We start from the raw sequence: 26,371 nt of genomic DNA, 5'->3' as shown, positions 1-26,371 counted from the left end.
ACAGTTTGGCTTAGATGTAAACACTATTGGGTTAATCACTTCAAAGGTTGGATATTGAGTATGGTGTGGACTTCTATGAAGAATACTTATAATGAATGCTCCACTAGTTTTTAATGTATATTTTCGGTGACATTATAAGTAAGTAGCTATGTGCAGGCCGAAACTGGCCGAATTGCACGGTCATCCATACATTCAAGCTGCTTCTACAATAATGACTCTTGAACAAGCTTACCAAGTCATTTGCTAAATCCCATGAAGGCATAAACTACTCCAATATGTTTATCTAAGATCCATATTTTTTTTAAATTTTATTTTATTACAAAAATTCATTTCGCCAATAGTCAAAATTATATTTTTATTCTAGTTATTGTTCATACTCCACATTAATTACAACTAAATCATAATCTCTATTCAATTTATCTAAGTTATATCTTAGTGAAATTCACAAAGTGTGGTAAGGCATAATGAAAACTCAGTAGAAAGGAATCAAGGAACAAAAGTAAAACTAAATGCTGGAACAAGCTCGTTCAGTTCAGTAGCTAGGTAGGTGGTGTCCAATAAACAATTAACATTTACAAAATTGTTTACTAACCATGTATTTAAGCAAGCACTTGATCATGGTAATTCTAACACCCTGCCAGTCAAAATGAGCTGTTAATTATTAGCACCATTACTCCCCAGCCTGTTCACTCTCTTTGGATTTCCCCTCATCTGCAATATGGAAACTCTCGATTTTGTGTGAAACCTCGTCTGCACTTATCTTCATCCCCTTTTCAATTGATTCATTTGCAGATAAGGCCTCCGATGCTGCATCATGAGACAACGGTGTCTGCCATATTCTGATGGTCCCATCCTCAGATCCCGAGGCATATGATTCTCCTCCAGGAGAGAAACGGACACAGTGGACAGGACCATGGTGGCCCTTGTTGCATGCTGCCATCCAGATATATCATCAAAATATTTTTATACAGAGAACAGAAGAAAATTGAAGAATTAGTTGTTAATAACTCACCAATCTCATTGCCTGTATGGAAATCAAAAACATGAATCCACATGTCTTCTCCCGCAGCAATGAACTTGTTCCTGTACTTCGGCTCCAATGAAGCTGATTCCATGGTGCAGGGCATATCATAGCTCTTAACCAATCCATAGCTGAGAAACGAGGTAAAAATCATGAACAAATAAGAGCAGATCTTAGTAAGGAAGTTGACTAACTAGACTTGGTACTTACTGATTTGCATCCCAAAACTTGACAGTGGAACCATCAACTGTTGTAATATAATGTCCATCCTGACTCACTTCAGCACTTGTCACAGGTAACTTGGTCTCCAGTGTCTGGACTATTTTGCCACTCCTTACATCCCATAACCTTCAAAACATCAACTAGATTTAGTGCAAATATAAATCATCCAATACTGATATAGTTATAAGTTAACCACAAGAGAGCTAATGTATAAATTTATAACCCAAGACAAGCTTTCAGCATCAAATTGTTTGATTGAGTATATACCTGACACCTCCCATATCGCTGCAAGAACTCAATATTGTCTGGTGACTCTTTATCGTTTCGGAAACACCTCTAGCAGTTCACTTTGGTATGAATTGGCTTACACAGAAGCCAAAGGGAGGATCAAGAAGGGGGATAGAACATGGCAAATAGCGTTTGGTTCTGGATTCAAGTGTAATAGCGCAGTGTGGAAAGCTCTCAAAACCATCAATCCGGCAAAGGAGAAGAGTCCTTGGATGGATGAGATCCACGAGTTTCCGGTTGATGTCCCAAGAGTATCTGCAATCTAAACTATGAAATTTTATGTGTATCAGCATTAGGTGTAGGTGGTGTTGGACTGGTGTAATTCTCTGAGCTATCTTAATACATTACTGTTATCAGATTCTGCATTAGGAATTTTATTCTGATACTTGGGAAAGATTTTGTTAAGAGCTTTGATTGTTATGGAGTTTGGTTCTCGTGACTGTTCTTATTGATTGATCTGTGGTAGCTGTGAAGTTTGTTTGTCAGGATTATACTTATTCATTGATCCTTGGTAGCAAATTCTGCAGGACATGTGAAATGTAATTCTTATTACCAACCATAAATTCTCTAATGATATAGGAACTAAACATTTTTAATACAAGTGGATATATTCATGGTTAGTTATTTGTATTAGCATCTATAACAAATTCACGAGCTACTTCATCCACGAGTAATTTAAAATATATATTAGGAATCATAATAACTTATTTGTATTTGCATTATTTCATGTGTTTTGTTGTAACTCAGAGAACGTAGAATTGAACTAACTTTTTAAACAAATATTCTTTTTTAAACAATTATCTCACTGAAGTATCTAGGAACATTTTTTTAACATGTCACAAAAGTGCTTTTTTTTCATGCAGACGGCTGCAACAATGGAGCGTATAAAATTTAAGGTCATCATAATAAGGTAGAAAAAAAAGCTTAGAGCAAATATAAGCAACAATGGCTTGGATAAATAATCTTAATCACTTCCCAGTAACGACCAGAAAGGAATTTAATTACAGGACGACATATAATGATTCATTTGTTAACATGGAACTGTGAAACACATAAAATGATGAAACAACAATCCCAATACTAAAAGAAAATTGATATAAAAAGTCCCTTCCAAATAGGAAATAAAGATCTAAATAAAAGTAGCCATCAGATTTAAAAAAAAATCAATTTACAACTAATAGGATGCTGTCCATTCTTGCCGTAAAAACATCAATATCTATTTACCAGACAGATTAATTTAAATTATGGACATAGTTTCTTCTTCTTCCAATTTCTCCTTTTGAGTTAATTAATTTGGTCTGCATCAATTTTAAGATAGAAAGTCATCCGATCCAAATATAAAAATCATTTGTAGTTTGATTTAGCTTGGTTAAATTAAAGTATAAGGTTCCATCCGATATAAAAAAGTAGAATGAAATTAATCGATCATGTACAATAAATAAGACAAATTATAGTAACAAAAAATAATTGTAGCATGTCTGATTCAATTTTCATAGACTAGTTTTATTAAAGGATTTGAAATATAATCCAATCGATTTTTAACAAACTCAAACCAAAAAAATACAGTTTGGCTTAGATGTAAACACTATTGGGTTAATCACTTCAAAGGTTGGATATTGAGTATGGTGTGGACTTCTATGAAGAATACTTATAATGAATGCTCCACTAGTTTTTAATGTATATTTTCGGTGACATTATAAGTAAGTAGCTATGTGCAGGCCGAAACTGGCCGAATTGCACGGTCATCCATACATTCAAGCTGCTTCTACAATAATGACTCTTGAACAAGCTTACCAAGTCATTTGCTAAATCCCATGAAGGCATAAACTACTCCAATATGTTTATCTAAGATCCATATTTTTTTTAAATTTTATTTTATTACAAAAATTCATTTCGCCAATAGTCAAAATTATATTTTTATTCTAGTTATTGTTCATACTCCACATTAATTACAACTAAATCATAATCTCTATTCAATTTATCTAAGTTATATCTTAGTGAAATTCACAAAGTGTGGTAAGGCATAATGAAAACTCAGTAGAAAGGAATCAAGGAACAAAAGTAAAACTAAATGCTGGAACAAGCTCGTTCAGTTCAGTAGCTAGGTAGGTGGTGTCCAATAAACAATTAACATTTACAAAATTGTTTACTAACCATGTATTTAAGCAAGCACTTGATCATGGTAATTCTAACACCCTGCCAGTCAAAATGAGCTGTTAATTATTAGCACCATTACTCCCCAGCCTGTTCACTCTCTTTGGATTTCCCCTCATCTGCAATATGGAAACTCTCGATTTTGTGTGAAACCTCGTCTGCACTTATCTTCATCCCCTTTTCAATTGATTCATTTGCAGATAAGGCCTCCGATGCTGCATCATGAGACAACGGTGTCTGCCATATTCTGATGGTCCCATCCTCAGATCCCGAGGCATATGATTCTCCTCCAGGAGAGAAACGGACACAGTGGACAGGACCATGGTGGCCCTTGTTGCATGCTGCCATCCAGATATATCATCAAAATATTTTTATACAGAGAACAGAAGAAAATTGAAGAATTAGTTGTTAATAACTCACCAATCTCATTGCCTGTATGGAAATCAAAAACATGAATCCACATGTCTTCTCCCGCAGCAATGAACTTGTTCCTGTACTTCGGCTCCAATGAAGCTGATTCCATGGTGCAGGGCATATCATAGCTCTTAACCAATCCATAGCTGAGAAACGAGGTAAAAATCATGAACAAATAAGAGCAGATCTTAGTAAGGAAGTTGACTAACTAGACTTGGTACTTACTGATTTGCATCCCAAAACTTGACAGTGGAACCATCAACTGTTGTAATATAATGTCCATCCTGACTCACTTCAGCACTTGTCACAGGTAACTTGGTCTCCAGTGTCTGGACTATTTTGCCACTCCTTACATCCCATAACCTTCAAAACATCAACTAGATTTAGTGCAAATATAAATCATCCAATACTGATATAGTTATAAGTTAACCACAAGAGAGCTAATGTATAAATTTATAACCCAAGACAAGCTTTCAGCATCAAATTGTTTGATTGAGTATATACCTGACACCTCCCATATCGCTGCAAGAACTCAATATTGTCTGGTCACTATGAAGCCATGCAACAGTTCTGACTGAACCAGGGGATTTATCCACTTCTCTGGGTGGTGCATCGGGCCGATTCATATCATAGATTCGGAGAATTTTCTCTACTCCTCCAGTTAGCAAGAGGTGTGTATCCTGCTCCCAGGTAAATAAATATCAATATATATGAAAAGAGAAGCATTTGTAGGGAAGGACGGATAAAGATCAGATAATGATGATATCCACACATTTCACATTATCTATAAATAGACAGATGGCTCAGGGCTCTGAGAAAGAATTTTCACTAGACAAATATCTATACTTCCAAAGAGAAGGATTGGTATAAGAAACATGATTTGTAAGAACTAACTAGGGATGTAAAATAGAACGGAAGAAGAAATGTGGAGTGAAGGATATATTCTGTATTGAAGAGTACACACAATGACCTTGCTAAAAAATGCAAAAACAACATAAAATGCAGATCCTTGAAACTGTCATGAAACCAATCCAGCTACTTGTAATATTGGCATTAGGATTCTAGATTAATAAATCCTAGGCATACTTGTAATGAGTATGACAATAACGACCAATGTTTTCCATCTAATGAGCATATGTGTGTTAAGTATACAAGTGAAATTATGAAATATGTGTCTTACGTGTCAGTGACTCAGTAAATATACTTTTACAGTTTTACCAAAAAATCAAAACTAATATACTGGTATAAGTAAATGCAACATAAAAAATCATCATTAAAAAAACATACAACAATAGTGTGGTGGCATGTTGTCCCACTCTTATCTGTGGCACATAGGTTTGACATGAAAGCAATCTTTTGACATTATCTACACGGTCTCATTAGAATGGTTTAATGACTGAACACAAATGTATGAGAGTGATTTCTAGCACAGTGGAAACATGTAGAGGAGTTTATTGCTATGTCATGAGTTTGACCACAGAGTAATAACACGCCAAACCTACCTCAGAAAAAGCGCATGCTCGAACAATGTGCTTATGTTCGAAAGAGTGCAATTCATCCCCTGTTAATGCATCCCAAACTTTCCTGTACATGAAAGCAACAAAGATCTGTCAACTTTTAATCAATGAAATGCAATCATAACAACATAATGAACTACACTAGTTCCAGGATTTAAAATGACTAGACTGCACATAACACCCAATACTGAAACAAAGGTAAACAAAAAAAAGAGTGACTCGTATTATTAGTCCAAGACAAGGTAATAAGCTAATGCATATATCATCATGAACTATCTGAATTTGCAATAAAAAAAGAATAGAATGACTGGAACAATCAGGCTATCAATGTTATTGATCGGCATAAAAATAATTCAACATAATTGTCAAAACCCATGATCAGATTCCACTACGGGCTAAAAAAGCCGGCTAGCAACACCGAAAAAATCGAAGCAGACAATTAAGCTTAACGGCGTAAAAAGCTATAAAAAATGAACAACATACGTTGAGAAATCAGCAGAAGCAGATGCAGCACGTAAGGCATTGGTATCCAAGCAGCAACTCCATACGGCACCTTTGTGGCCTTGAAATGTTCCAATCCAATCCCCACTCTCTCCATTTCTAAGCATAGGACTAGAATCTAAACATAAGCAAAACAAAATCATATATCACACTATCTTGTACCATGTATAATATAACAAAATCATGGAATGAAATTCAACTATACCCTTGCTTGCGCTGATGAGGAAGAAACCATCGGGGGTAAGAGGACTGTAGAAGAGATCGACCACTGGGCGAGAGTGACCGTGACACACAAGCGGAACCGCCACTTTTTTCTTCTCCATTCTCCTAAGCGATGTTATGTATTAAACTAATAGCTTCTCCACGAGTGATTAATGAAAACTGTAATAGTATATTAATGAAAAATGGATTTATTAAAATTAAGATTTTGAGATTAGTTGAGTGAATCGAAAACAAAAAGCTACTTTTGACCCTAATCTTGTGAGTAAGAGATTTAGATCGAAAGGTGATTTTAAAAAGTAAGAAAGAAAAAAAGAGTAATGAAATGTTGAGGATGGAGAAGTGAGAACGGTGGATTGTGGACCCACTTGAAACCCAAACAATCACATGTATTTATATCATCTATCTTTTGTTGCCATTCCTAATTAAAAACTTGTTTTCTTTAATTTTCGAGGAGTTATTTAAAAAAAATCATAATATCCACTTATATTTCATCATTTTCTTGATATTCTTAGCCCAAAAAATAATAATTGTATATAACTTTTATACATTATCAAATTACATTATATACCATTCATATCATTTATGTTTGATATTTTTACTCTTCAAAAAAGTAATATAAATAATATATTATTTGAGTATAAATTTTTACTATCAATATAAATATAAATATAAATATTATAATCTTATATTATTACTCATCTTTTTCTTCTTTAAATCACATGTCTTATCCAACAATTATCCCTGTCATAACTTTTACAAAATGGAAGTCTATTATCATCTGAACTCATTTCCATAATTCTTATATCTCGAGAGTAAATTTAACAGAGCAAATTACTTGAATTATCCTGAAAGACTTTCCTAGTTGTTGTTTTCCATTTGCTCTAATACCTTACTAGCTCACCAATAAAAAATATCACGAGTATATTAACTATTCTGCATGCTATATTCTTATTAAAAACCACCTACTACTCATGATTAGAAATAAAAAACAAAATCTGATACCAAATAAATAGTTATTTATGAATGCTATAGAAGTTTTCCGTTTATTCAATCTCATCATCAGCACTGACAAAAATAAGATGGTCACCATCTCTGATAACCTCTATATCTTCAATCTCAGTTCCATCTTTGCAGATAACCTTAACAGGAGGAAAGACACCAAATTTCCTAGCTCCAATCTCAAGTAGCTCCTTAAAGCTTCTAGGTAGTAACACAAGCTTCCCAACAACCTCACCCTTCTCAGGGCAACTAATTGTTACTCTAATTGTACTAACTCTACTTTTCATACCATTCTTTGCAGCATTATCAATGTTAGCAGGTAAAAAAAAGTTCTTTTCCCCTTTGTGTGCTGTTGACATTATCCCAAAGAGTGACTTATTGAAGATATTGCTCCTACGCCTCGGACGGCTTTGGCTCCTAGAACCATCGGGTGAAAGAAATGAGGCATCATGGCACAAAGCCATCGTTGGCTCACTTGGAAATCTCCCAAGGTACCTGACCTTAGCTTGGTTCTGAGGAATGGCAACAAAAGGTTGATGTTTAGGCTCCCCAGTGGACTCAAAAATGGCTTTAACATCATCTTGACCCTGCTGGTCTGCTAGAGCTCTTGGAGTCCAACCATGCATGTCTGGTTTATCAATGGCAGCTCCATGTTCCACAAGGAATTTGACAATCTCTATGTTGTCTTCAGAGACTGCAACGTGAAGAGCTGTGGTTCCTGTGATATTATTAGGGAGTGTGATATCTCCTCCATAGTGCATTATATCCTTGAGCAAGTTGAGGTTGTTCTGTTCAGCAGCAATGCATGCAAATTGACCAATGTCACCATATTTCATATTTGCTCCATTTTCTACTAGCACATTGCTCACTGATCCATGTCCATCAACTATAGCCTCCCAAAGTGGTACATTACCATCAGAATCTGCAAATGAAATAGCCAGGCTAATGGTATGAACTATGAAGCACCCCCAAAATAACAATATATATTTTAAATTAATTTCTTTATTGGGAAAGAGAAATGGAACAAGTCTGGATAAGGGAGGGGCACAGTAACATGTTAATTTACAATTAGTAGGTTGTGACTATGATAGACTTATAAATTATTATAAGAAAGAAGAGAGTTATCATCTTCTATTATCTGACTTTATAAATTTACAGTATTTTGCTCTTGTCAATAACATGATATGTATTATGGTGTTGTTTGATTCATGGGGTCGATCTCACCTAGTGAGACCAAGGCTTCATTGTTGTTGTATTTTGTTTTTTATTTCCAACTTGCTTAAACTTAAGTGACACTGTATAAGGAAAGTGACAAAGATAAACAAAATAATATGAGGTAAGTCAACATAAGGATTAATAATTTACTAGTTCACTAAAATTGCATGAAAATATGAAATATATAATGTATATTGACTAAAAAACATATCGCTATAGAAAGTTCAATGATATTTAACTCCCTTCGCATCCTCATCAGGCACAACATGACTAGTTTAAATGCTAATTAGAAAAGAAGATAGCTTTGCTGAACTCTGTTATGACTGGGGGTATTAAAAAAGATAACTTCAAAATCTGTCTTGGCAGTAGTTGACATGCCGAAAAGTCTGGTTTATCTTCCACAGTTCTTTAAACAGTCTTGTAGTATATTCATTTCTATACTAATACCTTTTTACTGTCTGGTTTTATAACATTGCATTACAGTGTCATTGACCTTTGTGAAGTAAAGGAATAAAAGCAAAGATAAACATAAGAGAAATTAACTGAATTTCTTTACTATAAGACTAGCTAAAGAGTAAGAAATATATACCTCTAACGTTGGGATCTGCACCATATTCCAACAGAAGCAAGACACATTTTTCATTTCCTTTAGATGCTGCTATATGCTGATTTTGCAGTAAGATTAAATAAGCACCATAGAATAAAAAAAAATTGAGAACCAAAAAGATCAAAAGCAGAATGATTCACCCACCAAAGCTGTCCTTCCATTGTAATCGGGTTCATTTGGATTCAAACCCCGCTTCAACAATTGACATAGCAAGAAATCATCTCCTCTTACTGCTGCAAAACAAAGACTCACTGGTAGGTCCATCCTCCCACCGGCTATCATGTTCTCGGTCTCCATCAAAACATCATCCATGATTGGATCATTATGCTCTTTCAAACACTGTCCAATTTCATCATCAAAGTCCATACGTAAAGAATAAAAGTATTGCTTTCAGTACTTATGTTTTACTCTCTTAGTTATTAAAAAAGGTGGATTAGTTACCCAGATTTTGTCCATGAAAAGAATATGTATAATTATGGTGAGAAAAGTTACTCAAATATTGCTTTTTAAAATGAAAGTCTTAAACATTCCATAGAGACATAGACATATGAATACTTGTCCTGTGACCACAACAGGTTACTATTTTAATCTTACATAAGAAAAACTAAATTAGAAAAATATGTTTCTGGTTTTTTGTATACGCAATGAGTGCTTAGGATGTTATATTGTTATGCGTACCTGAAGCAGATTATTCATGATTATGGTTCCGTCTCCTACATTAGCCTTAATAATATTCAAGAATGTAGTACGGTTCAACCTGAGCAGCTGGCTTAATCGCTTCGTTCTGACAGTGAAGTGTTGTGGCTTATAGCAAAGTACACCAATTTCACCACAAAGATCACCTGTTTTGGCCTCTCCAACAACCTGCAATCAATTACCAACATTTAGATTCAAGTTTCATATTAAATATTTCAGTACTTATTCTTTTGAATTTTGATCATTAGCTATCATGCATAACTGAACAAACTTACATGTTCAACACCATTCTTAAGAACCACCAAATCCTGTGAAATAATTAAGCCATTAGTAAACCATATTTTACAATATTGTTTTGAAAAGGGAAAAATCATCATATTTGAAGACATAAAGATCTGTTAAATTTTGAAATGCAAAAAATTGATGCTTAGAATTTGGACAGTTACCACAGCTCCAGTTACTAGTATATAAAAATCAGTGGGTGCTTCATTCTGCAAGATGACATCTTCTTTGGGAGGAAAATACTCGGCTTTCATCTCTGAGACCTTTCAAGTTGAATAAAACAAATACAATCCTCAATGCAACTTAAGAATTGAAAAAAAAAAATGGTATTGTCAATTATAAGCTAAGACAAAATTGTTCAAATTACCAATTGAAACAACAAGTCATTTGAAACCCCGCGAAACAAGTAGACCTTATCCACCAATGAATAAAAAAGATAATGTGAAATGCTTGATCTGATGGCTTTAGGAAGACAATCAAGGGACTCTTGCTGCTGCAACCCCTCTGAGTCTGTTCTAAACTTCAAACACAAATGTGCAAGCATCTGGTCTTGCAAACGAGCCGGCAATTGATTTCTTTGAGCAAAACTTGATGCAGCTTGTATAGCATCTCTCTGAAAATTCATATGAAGGAACATAGGAATTTTGATACATAGTAAAAAAGAAAAAGATTCTTCATTATAACAACATAATTTACTTACAAATTTTCTGGTTCTACTTGTGCCATGGACAACTAAGTTAGTCATATTACCAATAAGATATGCTGTTAATCCCAAATTGAAGAGCATGTAAAAGATGTCAAATATCATTTCGCTCGAGTTCACCGGATGCAAATCTCCATAGCCAACAGTCGTTAAAGTAGTTATAGACCAGTACATGGATGTCACATATCTGGTCCACAAACTCTGCTCAAGAAAATTGTCCATTGTTGCCCCAATCCATGTCCTTTTAGGATCATGATAGCGTGCAGCAACAAGATAATAAAAGCAGGCAGCACAATGAACAGCAAAAAGGGTAATCTATAAAAATCACTTAAATAATTAGTTATCAGTCTATTGAACATTGATGAAATCACTTACATCAAGGTAGGTATAGTAACTTACACAGATAAGCTTAACACACCTAACATGGAAATAGTTATAGTTTCTGTCCTTCTCCATCCTATTCAAAAAACACATCTTTTATGTTATAGTTATTTACTACATAACTAATAAACAAATTATCCACATCATTTGACTAGAAAGCTCTCAATCTTACCGAGAAAAGAAATCACTAACTCTTCGAAGACGCCAAAGGCGAAGCATATTAAATAAGCCATAGGATTGGAGAGGTTTAGGTGATATCTTTTGAATAAGCTCTGAAGGAACGGTAGAGATAACATCAAAGGCCAACCAAGTTCTTGTATATTTCCAAGCAATCTGTTTCTGATCATCAACTAACAAATAGGTTGATTTGTTAATGAAAGCCACAAAGAAGGTGAGAAATATATCCATGGCAAAGAAACCATTAACAACATTATCAGTAATGGATAGTGGTGCTTTGGGTTTCTTAAGGAATCCAAATTCAAATGGAGATACCCAAGCTGTGTAGATCACTAGAACAGTAAGGAAACTTTGCCATACCCTGCAAAGTCCATTCAAATTTTATCAAATAGAGAAACTGCTGAAACTCTGATTATAGGAAAAAATAGAGTTGAAACACGTAAGGGACAAAACAAAAATATTTATAATCATATTTTGCACAATGCAGTTACTAAACTACATATTTTGCATTATAATTTGGCATAAATAAAAATATTTATAAATATTTACTACATTATTTATTAGTTTAAGTTTTAATATTAAGGCTAATATAATGATATATTTAATGATATCATGATTTATTAGGCAAACTAGTAGTTAAACGAATATTCTAGTCAATCTAATGCTGTGAAGGTAGCTTTTGATGAGGTTGTAGCATTGAGCAATGAAGGAGGGATAGTTTCAAAAGGTAAAAGAAATCTAATAAAACAATGTCAACAAATCAAAAACAGAAAACAAAAAACTGCAGAACTTAAGTCTAGTGGTATAAAGTTTCGATAGATACCAGGATCACATGCACGCAACCGAAAGAGATTATTTTACCCGGCAAATAATAAAAGAAAGAAAAGTTATGGAAGAGTAAAAGTGAGAAAAGAATGGTGAAGAAGAAAGGAACCTGTAATGGTGGTGATAAGGGGAAATAATGAACGGTCTGAGCTTGACTCTGCAGCTGGTTCTGGCACCAAGAGCAGGTAAAATACAAGTGGAGATACTGTAATGGCTATGGTTATGGCTATGGCTATGGCTATGGCTATGGCTATCATCCCTTGACAGATTTTCTAGCTCTGTGTCGCCAGACATGGATACAGGTAACACCATTCTTTATTTCTTTCTATAATAACTTTGTCCCTTTAACTATTAACTAACAAGCTTTAATGGCTGCCATGCCATGTTAATTGATGATGAAGCGGTTCTTAATATTTTGCAACAAATAATGGTAATACATGTCCTCTATATATATATATATGCACCACTCCAACCTAATATGATTAGTCCTAGCATCTTATAAAAAATCATTAGTACACTCTTAATAATAGAAAAACAAATTACGGGATATGAATGTTTTAATTAGATTCAAAAAATATATATGATAATAAAGGAGATATTTTATTTAAATAAAAATTGAAGGAAAAAATCAATTCTATATTTCTTGCTCATAAAAAAAGGAGTTTAAAAGGCTTGTTGAATATTTATTATTTAGATACTAATTTAAAGTCAACTTCCCAATTCTTTTCTTTCTTTACAAATAAAAATAAAAATTTACGAGAATTTGGTTCATTGTTTGATATTATTTCAAAATAACTTTCCAACCATTTTTTTTTCTTTTTAAAATAAAAAATAATAAAGATTTAGAGTTACTTAATAAACATTTATTAGTTTAATAATAGAAATTACATTTAAAAAAATATGTGATTCACCTTTTATTTTCGTTTTTTTAATTCAATGAAAATAAAATATCATTATAATGATTTTTGTGACCTTGTAACAATCAAATATGTTTTTTACTCAAATGTGTGCAATAGTTTTTGGAATTTTTAAAGTTATTATGAATTTTCAACTAAGAAAATATTTTTAACACTTTTAATTTTAAACTCCCACCATCAAAGTATCACAATAATATCATACAACTTATAAAATTATTAGGAGATTTTTCTAAATATTCCTGAAGCAATCTTACACATAATATTTAAATTATAAATAAAACTAATCATTTACAAATTTGATTCTAAACAAAATATAAAATATTTTAATTGATTGCATTAATAATAGAGATTCTCTTCTTTTTTTAACATGTGTCTTCAACACATTAAAAAAACTAGATAAATACACAACAGACAGACGCAGAGAAAAGAAAAAATTACAGAAAAAATAACTTAAATTCTTTAATAAATATTTTTATTAAAATAAATAACTTAATAGAATTTTAATTACTAAAACAAAAGAAAGTATATTTAAGTAAAAATACTGAGAGAGAGAGATACGTGAGTGCATGTAGTTTTGGTTAAGTGTTAAAAAAATGAGAATAGAAAGTGCACAGTGTTTGGTACTCGTGGAAGACAAATAGAAAGTGCGGTGGTAGAGGAGAAGAAGAAGAAAAACAAGAAGCCTCGTTATCTACATCACTATTTTATTTCCTTTCCTTTCTCTTATGTCATTTCAGAATGTTATTTTTAGTGTTCAGTACTAAATGTTGGCATAAAAAATAGTTTTACCCTATGAAATCCTTGTAGTTTGAATTATTGAACACTGCTGAAATTTCCTTCTCAAAATGTTTTTAGATTTAATAAACAAAGTTTTAATTAAAAATAAATGTATTCACGTGTTAGGAATATTAAAAAAAAAACCTTGTAGTCCCAACACCCAACCTAATGGCTATATTAGTAATAGTAAGTAATTCGGTCAACTCCTCATGAAAAAGACTAATGTAATATTATAACAAGGATCCTATGTCCCAAAAAACCTTTTCCATCCTATCTTTATCTAATCATATTTTTTAAAATAATATAAAATATTAATTTATGTTTTTTATAAAAACAAATTCCAATAAAATAACTCATTTTAATTGGTTCAGTACACCATTAAAGACAGCAATGGATACATTTGATCCTCCTCATTAATGTGCATTGCAATTAGCATTGTTTTTGTTTCTTTTCGAAAAAGCCCAAAAGCCCAAACTGAGCTCGGTCCACGTCAGTGACACGCAAGGCCACTTTTGTAATAAATCCATCACTTCAATGAACATTGAAAAAGCGTGTCAGCAGAATCATCGCTCCTATCTAAAAAGCCACGTGTCAGACCTTATCCTTTTCCACCTTCGAAAATAAATGAGCTATAAAAGCGCATTGAACTCAAACACTTTTAGAACAAATCCTAACTAAAAAGAAGATAAAATTCCCAAAATGGCCGTTACCTTCACACCAATCACCGCCGCAATCAAAGCTTCTGCCACCGCTGGAAACCTCACGCCAGATCCGCATCGCCGGAGAAACTCCTCTGCCAACTGGTGGACTCCTCTGTTCAGTTGGTCCCCCGAACCTGACTACATTGACAACAATAGCAAATCGTCGGAATCCGATCCTTCGGTTACGGTTTCAAAACCGTCGAGGACACGGTTCACCGGTGGTTTCACGGAGGAGAAGGCAAAGCAGCTCCGATTGATGTCCACCAAGCCCTTTCATGATAGAATGTATCACTCTGCCATCGCTTCTAGACTCGCCTCCGATTTCAATGCCCGATCCGATCAGTGATTTGTTGATTGCAATTTGTAGATTTGTTTGTTTGTTGATTTGAGGGTTTGATAATGTAAGAGTTGAAGAAGGTAAGTGATGTATAAAGGAAGTAACTGTTAGCTTGTGCAATAATGGTATGTATAAATAATTGAAGATGTTAATCAATCATTGATTCATTTGTTTGCCAATCATTTTCCATAGATAGAGAGATACAGAGTGGGGAGAGGAGTGAGATCGCATGTCAGCATTATCCATTTTTACTAGGCGGATCAAGATCTGAGGAAATTATTCATTCACCTTTTCTTTATAACAAATATTGTAATGTAAATTGAGTTTAAAATCCCTGTCAGCATAATTTTTTTGCACTTTCAAGACATTATCCACCATTGATTTGTATTACTTTTGTTTAATAGTTAATGATATTTAATAAATGAATGGTTGATGATTTACTGATAGTATAAAAAAATACTTCGCACTGTATATAATATTTTTACTCATATTTTACCAAAATATTATTATTTTATCAAGAGCCATTTGGACATAATGCCAACTGATTATTGCTGTGCAGTGCAAGCTTACAACCACAAAAAGCAAAACATGTTCGGTTACTTGTAAAGTAGTACATGTACAATCCAATTGATGAATTGAAGGGACAATCCAATTGATCAATATTTATATCACAACAAACAAAATGTTCTTCCAAGAGCCAATTGGTAAAAAACTGAAAGAAAGTGAAACTTTGTCATGGATTGGTTGGTACCCAAATCAGAACCTAACTCTAGTTTAGCTTGCAATTTCGAGTGCAGTTGCTGCCTATTGATACTGAACCCTACCCACCACTCTGTAAAACTGCTAATTCTTTAGTAATTGAGACAACTTAATTATGTTACTATTAGTTCATATATTCATCACGTGTTCTGTTATGCCCAAAAATCCATTATAATTATCTATTGTAATGTTTCTTACTCAAGTTAGAATCGAATCAGCATTCCAATGTAGTGTGCACTTGTAACTTCTTAACCATTAACTAGGCTTCTAAATGCAACAACTTCATACACAAGACATTGATAGTAGACATGCATCAGCATCTAAAAGATGTCATAATTGGATAAGCTAAGATGAAAGTTCTGCAAAACAATGACTTGTTCACATATCAGGGTCAGATCATGGCAGCCACAAAACTGAGCATCCTTCTGCAAAATTGATATGTGAAGCTCATGCGTGGCCTGTGAGGAAAATTTTGAGAAATCCACAAGACCATGTAAGTGTTAGCTCATCAAGAGCCATACTAGAAAAGCTAGCCCTTGTAAAGAGCAAGAGAAACGTCACAAACACCAATATCGACAGTAGACACCTGGAAGCAACACATTTATATGCCTCCAACTCAGCCCTGGAAAATGCAGGGGAAGTATTATAGTATCTGCAAATGACATTGTTTACACTTCCAACTTATGGAGTAACAAACAAATAAGTAAACTAAAGGTACAAGTCATTATGTTTCGATACAGATGTTTATACAGAAAATAGAAACTTTTTTCTGATTGAAGAGGTCCTAAATGAAAGCAAAATAATCTTTTAACCTTAACTTATTACCATGAACCATAAAGAAACAAAGTATACTAGCCATTGAGCATATCAGTAGTCAAATCATGTTTATCGAAAGTTTGAAAAATCTAGAATGTTATAAAGGTTCCAGAATGATTTTGTTAGGTATGTCTAGCATAACAAACCGAGACAAATTAAGAGGATAAATGAACAGATTAACAAGAGATCAGAGATGTTCACTAATATACATTCATTTCAGACTATATCACTAAGACGTAAAAAACATAAATGAAGGAAATATTCCATCTTGCTTCTTATAGTTGAATGAGGCCAAGACAAACTGTTATGAAACTCTATCACTGAGGAAAAATATTAAATCGAAGAGAGAAAAAATTCATGTCATTTGAAAGGAATACTGTTTTCAGAAGAAATTAGGTTCCTTAGCTCCATTAAATGTTCATCATTTGATATGTGGAGTGAAAGCCGGAGGTCTGCCATTAATGCTTCTTGTTCCCAACTTAGGGGTCCTGATGCATGCAATGCCTCAATCGTACAACGATAGGCATGCAACTCTATCTTATGGATTTCTGCTGCCAATTCTTGTTGTGTAGGAGGGGAACAACTTCCTTCCTCATATCCCCTCTGGCAGTAAGATTCAGCATCACTAAATGAACTGTCAACATCTTCAAAAGGATCTGCAGATACAGGATATTGCAATTTATAGGAACTCCTGCTAGTGATACTACAACTACCAACAGAGCATGTAACACTATCAGCATCATTTGATTCTAAGTTTTCTCCAAATGAACAACCAACAACACCAGTTTGTTTCCTCCTCTCCATGTCTATATAAGAAATTCCAGTTTTTCTGTTGTTTAAAGAAGCAGGTATACATTCATCAGCGAGCACAACTCTTGGAAAACTGACACCATGTACCTGTTTGAGTGGTATAGGTAGATTTCTAACCATTGCTCTGTGACATCTGCCTTCGTTCTCAAATGCTCTAAACTTGGGAGGAGGTTCAGCATAGGCCTCAATTTGTGAATGGCTTCCTCGTTTCAATGTTTTAAAAGAAACAAGACGGGGTTCCAGCATAGTCGGTTTTTTCCTTTGAGCATTATAAACATTGGAAACCGACAATTTTGTCTTTGCAGCTGTCTTTTGAATTTGAGCACTAGAAAATAAATTCTGCCTGAGATTGAGTGCATTATCACGTTTTTCATCCTGATAGCTGGCAGAACCCTGAAAATAGGAGAATGGTAAATTAATATTCAGCTATAAAACAGCATGGAAGGTCCCCAAAAAATCATTCAAAGGAACTCTTGAAACCTAATTATAAAATAAAAAGAAACGAGGACAAACTGGGAATACTGAAAGCATAATAAGACAAACAACCTAAACAAACTGACACTTTTCTTAATTTTGATTACTTTCTCTTAGCATTGAATAAATGGAACTTCAAAAGTTCAATCAAAACCAAATCAACACAAATTATACAACCAGATCCAATCTACATAGTAAACAACAATCGACAATTGCTAAGGAAGATGAAAGAAATAAAAAAAGATTCAGAAGGAGTAATAAAGATACCTCTCCAACCACAATCCACTTGCCACCTTGCCAAGACTGTCTCACCCGAATGTCAAATTTGCTCACTTGAAACTCCAAAGAAGAACCAAGTAGCCTGATCAAAATGTACTTTTTCCCCAAAGCCTTCAAAATTGTAGCCATCTTCCAAGAGAAATTCTGGAAAATCTCTACAACGTCACCTGGACACCAACTCTCAACAAGTTCAATTGCAGGCGGACACGGCCTTATGGCTTTCCTGGATACCCGCTCCACAATTGCCTCACCATCAGCACCATGATATCCATCATATCTAATAGTGCAGTAGTGGCCATTACCACATATGATCTCTGCACATAGCCAGGAGCCAGAAGGCACCTCTGTGTTGCATAATACTTCCACCTTAGCTCCTTCCTTGAATCTCATAGTTGGTAATATATCGCTGAAATTTTCAACACAATCACCTTTTGTTCAATAACAAAATCAAAGTATGAAACAAAGAAAATATCTAAAATGCAGATTGGTGTTAGTTACTTAGAGGGTTATAGGGCTTATAAAAAAACTTCGAAGGTTATAAGAAAACAATTATTGTCTCCCTTTGACCATTGTCAACATTTTGAAGCCGTAGAGTCGATGATGATAAAAAAAACAATAAATAAGCATATAAACTAAAAAGCCAGATAAAAAGGTAATTATAATAACAAAAACATCATTCTGAAACTCTCATATTGAATTAATTTAGATCTTGACTTTTAAGACCAGGAAAAAACGAATTTTGAGGCATAAAGTTTAAAATTTTGATCAGGAAAAAAACAACAAAGCTCAATACCAAAACTCGTAGCAAGTATATTCTTGAAGTAGACAACAAATACAGAATAGTATAATTTAAAATAATAATGCAATGAGAGAAGATGACGCACCAATCAGTTATCACAAACCACAAAGTGCTATGATCAGAACAAAAACAAAGGCCGTTAAATCAACTTCATATTACTTGTGAATGCTAAAACCGATCGACTGTGATCAACGCCAATGATTTGCTGAGTTTCAAGGTTCTCTCTTTTTTTTCAAAAAAAAAAATACTCTTCTTTTTCCTTTACATTTTATTTTGCAGAATATAAATATAATAATAGGATAATGAAAACTCATTAATACCAAATCAGTCAATGATAACAAAAACAGAGAGAACAATTCTGATTATGTTTCCACCATATTATTAGCAAACATACAAAATACAAAAGAAACAAAAACATCAACAAATCATTCATAAATTTGAAATTGAAGCTCGTTGATAACAATTATTATTATTATAATTTTAAAATAAATAATTAAGCAGAGGAATGAAGAACAGAAAAAGTGAAATAGTAGATGAAACGGTAAGTGTAGACAATGAAGATTGAAAGAAAGGAGAAGAGAAGAAAATTGAGTGACCTTGGTTTGTTCCCGATTCAGAAGACGATCTTTACGTCTCTGTGATTTTCACTCTCTCCTCCTTCTTATTGTGATTGCGGTTGTTGCACCATTTTTTTAATTTCCTTTTGTTTTTATTTGCGTAATTATCATATTCCTTGGATTGTGTGTTTCCTATGGATTTATTTTATATTATTTCATTATTATTATTTTTTAAAATAAGGAAGCTTAATATACAAACCTGGATTTTCTGCCAAGTGCCCAAGAATAACTTGTTGAGGTTGGAATTAACTGTTGCATCTTATTGTAAACATTCCTTGTGTCTCCTCTTTTTGCTTATGTTGCTTCAAAATAGATACATTCAGTTTTTTTTTGTATATCAAATTATTCTAAATGTATATTTCTTATATCTCTCAAAAAAGTATTTCTTAGTATAAAAATACATGAAAATTTGTCCCTTAAATTTTCTTCTCATAAATTTCTATTTAAAAAAATTCCATACTGGCTGTATCTCATTACCTCTATCTCTGTTAATATCCTTTGTTAGAATTTGTGCTAGAGAATTTCAAGGACACTGAATATAAGAAGATTTCTCAACAAATCAGACCATGAAAATTGGTATTGATTGCTAGGAATAACAAAAATGTTATTGTTATGAACATTAATTTTCATTTTAGTTCTTGAAATGTCTTTTTTTAATTTTAGTCTTTATTTTGATTATAGTCTCTATTATCCCTTATATATAATGCATAATAGAGAAGAGTCAATATAGAAAAGCGACAGACACAACAATAAACTTTAATTCAAGCTCAATTGTTCAAAATCATATACAGATAATGGAATCCTCAATGGATAACATTTTTGTCATTCATTCTCTTTCTCCTTTTGTTCCACCTGTATCCTGTAACAAACACAAGTAAGTTAATGAACAACAACTATTCATCACAATCTAAAAGGGCAGCAAAGTAGATGATCATATAGAACACTTACGTGGGAACATCGACAGGAATTCAAATTGACTCGTTTGATTTTAAGTCATTGCTGATCATCATCAGGTGTCACCCGTCTCTGAACATGGTGCCGCCTCCATCTGAAGAGTCATTTGCATCATCATCTCTAGAAGCAGATCCAGATTCACCTTCAAGGTTTTCCCCCCAGAGCCTACTACTATGTCTCCTAATTCGCATTTGGAGTCTGGTTCTTGTGGTACCTCTAGACGCGGATGATGTAGGTTGAAGAATGAGGAAAAACACAGCGAGCAAACCACCATCATCTATGGGAGGAAGGCCATCATCGACCCTACTTTCCCCAAAGGAAGTCTGAAGTGTGCTAAGTAGGTCAGCAAGATCCCTCTGACGCTCCAACCTCCTCCAAGTATGCTGACGCTCAGGGTCCACTGCAGATGGACGCTCAAGAGGATGTTCAACCCTTGCATGCTTTCTGAGATCTGGATATGTGCCACTAAAGTCACATGTCTCACAAGAACAGCTTCTTGATTTTTCATTCATGAAATGACGAGCAGCATCCACTACTGTCCACTCTTTTATTTTCCCTCTACACAGAGGGCATACTAGCTTTGATTTTGACCCATACTCACAGGATAAGGCTTGCATTGTAAAAAATCCCTCGCTTCCTTCTTCTTGCATATCAATGGTATTGACTTCGGTACTTTGGACACGAGATGTGTTGGTGTTTGAAACTTGACTTTCTACTTGAGGTTCTTCTTGTGGTTCTACTTGAAGAATTGTTTCTGAGATTTCTGTGAATGACTTGCAAAACTGATCAAGACAGTTCGAGTGCCGATAGCTGGTGTTGCACATGTAAGGGCGGCATCCCTTCTCATGGGATGAACATATGAGGAGAACTGCATTGTGAGGGTGTTCCATGCAGACTGGACACCTAGCTTCTTCCCACTCTTTAACATTTTCCACAGAATCGGAAGGAGTTTTAGGAGCAGATCTTCTAACACGACTAGAGCTGCTTGGATAAGGTGATGTTCTGCTACTATCATGTGACAATGGCCTATCTCCTCTCTCCTTTGGCATTTTGAATTTCTAATACTTATAAAAATCCACTCAAGTCTCCACCAAACAGATGAACAACTGAATGAACTTGAAGCTACGTACAGGTAGAATCAAAATTAGAAATTGTGAATCTTGATGTCAAACACATAACACATCGGTGCAAAAAAAATAACCTGTGATAAGATATCCACGTTCAAAACAACCCTTAAAAACACAGAATGAAGAATAATTAGACAAGAATTTATGAGAGAGGTTAAGAGCAGGAGTAATTATTAAAGGTCAACTTATTCTATAGGGACAGGACTATATAATTTAGCCCTAAAATACTTTGAAACATCTTGAACACATCCCCATGTTTGTTCATATTTCTCCATTATGCACTATGCAATCTGCATATTTTGCATGTTGGTGAAATCTCGCTATACATCAAATGCAACTGTTCTTACACCAATTGGTTGTAGTATATCAAGCAATTAGCCTATAAGGGGTGAGGAATGTTTAAGAGGACGGGTGCAATACGAATATATTGGTCCAGCATCCAATTCCACTGATGTGTGGAAGAGAATGGTAAAAGATGGTTGCCCCTTTGAAAAGGTTGTTTGATCTAGTATTCAAAGAATCGATAAAGAGGAAGCGACCGCATAGAGTATATAAGGGCAAGGATAACAACCATTGATTGAGTAACATATCCGGAGATTAAGTCCTCCTTATATTCAACCACTAGTAATTTTATTTATTCTTCAGCTTAACAAGCACAACCCCATCCTAGCCTCGCTTTCACTGTCAATTCAATTCTGCTCTAAAATGTGCAATAAACTAATATAAAGTGACAGATACTACATCCGCAATACAAAATGCTAGTTAACTATATTTACTTGAATTTTGAATTGCAAATTTCTCTTCCATAATACAAAGCTGAATTTAACCAAGACAATAATTGAGCACTAGTTCATGTAATTTAGAGTTAGTTTGACATGGATTACCTAACACACAAAACTATGAGATGAACTTAGAGTGCATATAAACAGAAGCAGAATATGATGTCTGATTGTAAGAAATTTAAAAATCTTAACCACTAATATAAAAGCAGAACAGTCAAAAGTCAATGAAACATGTTAAAAAGACAAACCGACAAAAGCATACAAAAAATTGAAACAAGCTTTACACATGAAAACCCTATGTGGAGCAGAAAAAGAGTTCAAGTACCCTACCACATACCCATCTAAACAAATCCGAGCGAAACCCAAATGAGAAAATCTATAAAAATTAGAGCTTTTGGGATGAGAGTTTGGGTTATTTACCGGTAGAAAAGGGGGAATCTTAGGGATTCATGAAGATCAGATTTTGATGATGCGATTGTGTCCAAGGTGAAGACTTTAGTACGACGTAGCTGGTGAGAGAGAGAGAGCAAATTTTTGTAGTAATATCAAAGTTTCATTAGATAAGACATGGTTAAGAAATTTACATGTATTGTGAGTGGGTATATGTTTTAGGGTGGACATGTATTACACTCAAATCTAAGTATGATGTTTTGTATGAAAAAACACGTGTTTTGTCCATGTACTCATGTGAAAACAAAAATTTTAAAAAGTAAAGGTGATTGGGTAGAACATACATGATTAAGATTTGATTGGTTTAGGTTTGAGGCAATCTTGTCCGAGCCAAATGTGGGGCTAACTCTCCCAACGAATATTTTTTCATCTACAATACTCGAACCCGGGTTCTTGCTTAAAGGGAATCAAACATGCACCACTTAAACCAACGCCCGTTGGTAAAAGAAAGAAGATTTAGAGAAGAAAGGAATATTGTTGGTGATAAATAACAAAAATGTCATCTTAGTAATGTCACATAAAAGTTGGGATTTGAAATTAATATATTGGGATTTAAATCTAAACCACAACACAGATCAAACCCTAATATGTATGTAAGGAACTCATTCATCTATGGATTATATTAGTTCCCTCTTCTCCTTTATTTTCAAAGTACCTTAGCTATGTTTACCCTGTGAAATAGCCAGTACAAGCTATTAACTGATTGGATAAAAAAATATAATTCATGGAACTAAATAAGAGGAAATGGAATTTGACTAATGCCCATACACTATAGGAACACAGGCTTGGATCCATAAATTGTAATCATCCTCAGGTTTGCAGAGTTTCCAATCATAAACATATTTAGCAACCACAAGGTTTCAGATATTATTACAAAATGAAGTGAATACATGACTGACATATATATCCAAGAAGTTCAGTGAACAATAGATTTTCATCAAATCCTTATGTTGGGACTATGATGTGTTCAGTTTGAGGGTGCCAATAAATAAAAATATTATAAGAATTCAGTCTTAGATCTGTTTACACAGACATCACTTCATACATGTAGGTTTAACTAGATAATTATAACCAATCTTACAAGAATTTTATGACTCTGACATTTTTGCTGGTGAAGAGGTATGAGTGGTAAGTGATGTGTAGGAAACAATATTCTTCATGAATATAAGTGAACTTTTGATGACTGTATGCATCACAATTAGCAAGGGCAAAATATGAAGAACAAGTAATTTACTCAAAGTTATGTTTTTGAACCGACTCCACCTGGTGAGACTAAGATTTAGTTATTGTTTATACTTTTCAGCCATTGATAAAATATGAAATTTAGCAGCTTTAAGAGGTGAGGATAATGGTAAAGTTCACCAGCATCTTCAAATGGTATCGCCTCATTCAGTTTAGGTGATTGACATTGTTGCACTAACATTCATCACAACCTTTTACATAGGGAAGTCAGCTTAATCTGAGGGGATAAAGAGAAAGATGTGCAAGCTCTCAGATGCACTGAAATACAAGTAACTTAAGTAATCGTGTTCAAAGGAACATAAGCAATGCAGTATTTATCACTTAAGAGAGGTCAGTCGTAGCCCTTTCCGAGACAATTCAGACAGCGTTGAACCCTGTAACACCATGATTACCATTAGAAAACTCGAACAGTCAAATACTCTCATTATAATGCTTCAACTAGAAGAAAATAAGGGAATTTATAAGGTGTACCCCTTATGGATATGGCAGCTAGAGTGAGATGTGAAAACATTCAGAAAGATTTGATAATAACTAATTAACCATGACATAATGAACCAGATCAAAAAGATTGAAAGAACTGACCTGTTTCCATCACAAGTAGGACAAAGGCAGGGGTTAATTGCAATAGGATCATACATTGGCGACCATGATATGGTGGCATTCCCTTTACACAATTTGCATATGTAGAATCCCTTCCCTCTACAAGCCCTACACGGCAACGCAAATTTTTTCTGCATAAACATATCTCATTACCCAAATTTCAAAATAAAAGAAATAAATAATTACAAGAAACAAAGACGTGCATTTTAGCTTATATTATATATCTCCTGTAGCCTTACCCGTTTGTTCTCAGTGGCAACATTAAGCGCTTTGAGGGTAGCGGCATAAGCCAGGTTCAGAGTGGTTATTCCACCCAAGACGACCAAAGCTCCCCTAATCATTGTTTCTGATGGCCTTGGATAATTCATTACTTCAAATATCGATGCTTCTCCTCACTGGCAATTTCTCGAACTGTTTAAACTGGAATATGGCATCAATGAATTTTTATTGAAACTGATGTCAAACATATAACACATCAATGCAAAAATAGATTAGTTAAAAAAACCCTTAAAAACATGCCATGAAGAGTCATTAGACATGAACAAATGAGTTTTGTTTCCAACATTCAATATAAATCTAATTAGTTAGATAAATTCACAATAGAGCTCAGTTCATTGAAATATAGCCAACTAAGCACAATGTATCTTAAAAGTATATGCACTAAATATTTGCAAAAGAAGTACTTCTCTAATTATTTTAGTCATTTACGTCATCACTACAGAAAATAACATTTATCGGATAGGTTAAAAGCAGGACTGATTATTAAAGGTCAACTTATTCTATTGGGGCAGCACTATATAATTTAGCTCGAAAATACTTAGAAACATCTTGAACGCAGTCCTTTGCTACAAATTTCCCCCATTTGCTCATATTTCTCCATTATGCACTATTCAATCTGCATATTTGGCCTGTTGGTCCAATCTGTATAACATCAGCACCACTGTTCTTTCCAGCAATTGGTTGTAGTATATCAAGTTATTAGCCTACTATGGGTGAAGAAACAAGTAAAAGAGAGTTGCTAGTTCGTAAAAGGTGTTTGATCAGAGTATTCAAAGAATTGATGAGGTGGAAATGACCACAGACAGTGTATAAGGGTGAGTATACAAAAACAATCAAGTCTTAATTCCACTATATACTATACGGGTGAGGATAACAACCCTTAATTGAATAATAGAAGATATGGGGGATTAAGTTTCTATACATTCAACCGCTTGTATTTTTAATTCTTCGTCAGCATAACAAGCCGAATCCATCCTAGCCTCCAGCAGGAAAATGAGAGGCAGATTGTATCAGCATAGAAATGTAAGTAATATACAAAAACCAAACTAATGATGGCTGTTATTGCCAGTTCAATTCTGAACTAAAATGTGTAAGAAGCTAATATAAAGTGACACAGGATACTACATCCACAATACCAATATAAACACAGAAAATCATGAGTTGAACTATAGAGTGCATATAGACATAAGCACATTATGATGTCTGATTTTAAGAAATTTAAAATCTTTAGCACTGATATAAAAACAACATCAATAGCCCTAAGAGCATAACACTCCAAGTCAATGAAACATTATATAAAGACAAACCGATAAAAGCATATCAAAAATTGATACAAACTTTATACATCAAAACCCTATGTGAAGCAGAGAATGAGTTTAAGTCCCCAAATGAGAAAATCTAAAAAAAAGATAATTAGGGATTGAGTT

The 26,371-nt window shown here is 34.0% G+C and overlaps 6 protein-coding genes across 11 annotated transcripts; 1 reads left to right on the top strand and 5 right to left on the bottom strand.

Annotated features, from left to right (window-relative positions):
- On the bottom strand, positions 489-1,547 carry LOC109362628 (serine-threonine kinase receptor-associated protein-like). Its single transcript, XM_019608565.1, has 4 exons — positions 1,511-1,547; positions 1,232-1,369; positions 1,013-1,152; positions 489-933 (listed from the first exon to the last, which is right to left on the bottom strand). Exons 1-4 carry the CDS (start codon positions 1,522-1,524, stop codon positions 671-673), a joined length of 555 nt encoding a protein of 184 aa, XP_019464110.1. The 5' UTR covers positions 1,525-1,547; the 3' UTR covers positions 489-670.
- Positions 3,582-6,591, bottom strand: LOC109362298 (serine-threonine kinase receptor-associated protein-like). The gene is made up of 7 exons (XM_019607998.1): positions 6,323-6,591; positions 6,100-6,235; positions 5,602-5,683; positions 4,604-4,779; positions 4,325-4,462; positions 4,106-4,245; positions 3,582-4,026 (listed from the first exon to the last, which is right to left on the bottom strand). Exons 1-7 carry the CDS (start codon positions 6,438-6,440, stop codon positions 3,764-3,766), a joined length of 1,053 nt encoding a protein of 350 aa, XP_019463543.1. The 5' UTR covers positions 6,441-6,591; the 3' UTR covers positions 3,582-3,763.
- LOC109362295 (potassium channel AKT1-like) lies at positions 7,382-12,536 on the bottom strand. Of its 3 annotated transcripts, XM_019607991.1 has the most exons (11): positions 12,334-12,536; positions 11,395-11,760; positions 11,241-11,298; positions 10,839-11,156; positions 10,506-10,751; positions 10,303-10,401; positions 10,132-10,164; positions 9,839-10,024; positions 9,305-9,499; positions 9,143-9,218; positions 7,382-8,260 (listed from the first exon to the last, which is right to left on the bottom strand). In XM_019607991.1, the coding sequence occupies exons 1-11, from the start codon at positions 12,534-12,536 to the stop codon at positions 7,383-7,385; spliced, it is 2,658 nt and encodes an 885-aa protein (XP_019463536.1). In that variant the 3' UTR covers position 7,382. The 3 variants fall into 3 exon arrangements, with proteins under 3 accessions (XP_019463536.1, XP_019463535.1, XP_019463537.1); XM_019607990.1 differs by having other exon boundaries at positions 10,506-11,156; positions 12,334-12,521; XM_019607992.1 differs by lacking the exons at positions 10,303-10,401; positions 10,506-10,751 and having other exon boundaries at positions 12,334-12,521.
- Positions 14,583-15,273, top strand: LOC109362300. The gene has a single exon (XM_019608001.1). It carries the CDS (start codon positions 14,618-14,620, stop codon positions 14,963-14,965), a length of 348 nt encoding a protein of 115 aa, XP_019463546.1. The 5' UTR covers positions 14,583-14,617; the 3' UTR covers positions 14,966-15,273.
- On the bottom strand, positions 16,554-19,800 carry LOC109362297. 3 transcript variants are annotated; one of them, XM_019607995.1, is made up of 3 exons: positions 19,710-19,800; positions 18,083-18,500; positions 16,554-17,734 (listed from the first exon to the last, which is right to left on the bottom strand). In XM_019607995.1, exons 1-3 carry the CDS (start codon positions 19,766-19,768, stop codon positions 16,892-16,894), a joined length of 1,320 nt encoding a protein of 439 aa, XP_019463540.1. In that variant the 5' UTR covers positions 19,769-19,800; the 3' UTR covers positions 16,554-16,891. The 3 variants fall into 3 exon arrangements, with proteins under 3 accessions (XP_019463540.1, XP_019463542.1, XP_019463541.1); XM_019607997.1 differs by lacking the exon at positions 19,710-19,800 and adding an exon at positions 19,490-19,647; XM_019607996.1 differs by lacking the exon at positions 19,710-19,800 and adding an exon at positions 19,490-19,646 and having other exon boundaries at positions 18,083-18,522.
- LOC109362299 lies at positions 20,251-25,020 on the bottom strand. 2 transcript variants are annotated; one of them, XM_019608000.1, is made up of 4 exons: positions 24,905-25,020; positions 24,648-24,773; positions 20,459-21,586; positions 20,251-20,369 (listed from the first exon to the last, which is right to left on the bottom strand). In XM_019608000.1, the coding sequence occupies exon 3, from the start codon at positions 21,511-21,513 to the stop codon at positions 20,527-20,529; it is 987 nt and encodes a 328-aa protein (XP_019463545.1). In that variant the 5' UTR covers positions 21,514-21,586; positions 24,648-24,773; positions 24,905-25,020; the 3' UTR covers positions 20,251-20,369; positions 20,459-20,526. The 2 variants fall into 2 exon arrangements, with proteins under 2 accessions (XP_019463545.1, XP_019463544.1); XM_019607999.1 differs by lacking the exons at positions 24,648-24,773; positions 24,905-25,020 and adding an exon at positions 22,794-22,893.

The sequence above is a fragment of the Lupinus angustifolius genome, chromosome LG12, assembly GCF_001865875.1.
Source record: "Lupinus angustifolius cultivar Tanjil chromosome LG12, LupAngTanjil_v1.0, whole genome shotgun sequence".
Taxonomy (NCBI): domain Eukaryota; kingdom Viridiplantae; phylum Streptophyta; class Magnoliopsida; order Fabales; family Fabaceae; genus Lupinus; species Lupinus angustifolius.
The sequence above is the reverse complement of the archived record's forward strand: the minus strand, read 5'-3'. Positions and strand labels throughout refer to the sequence as shown.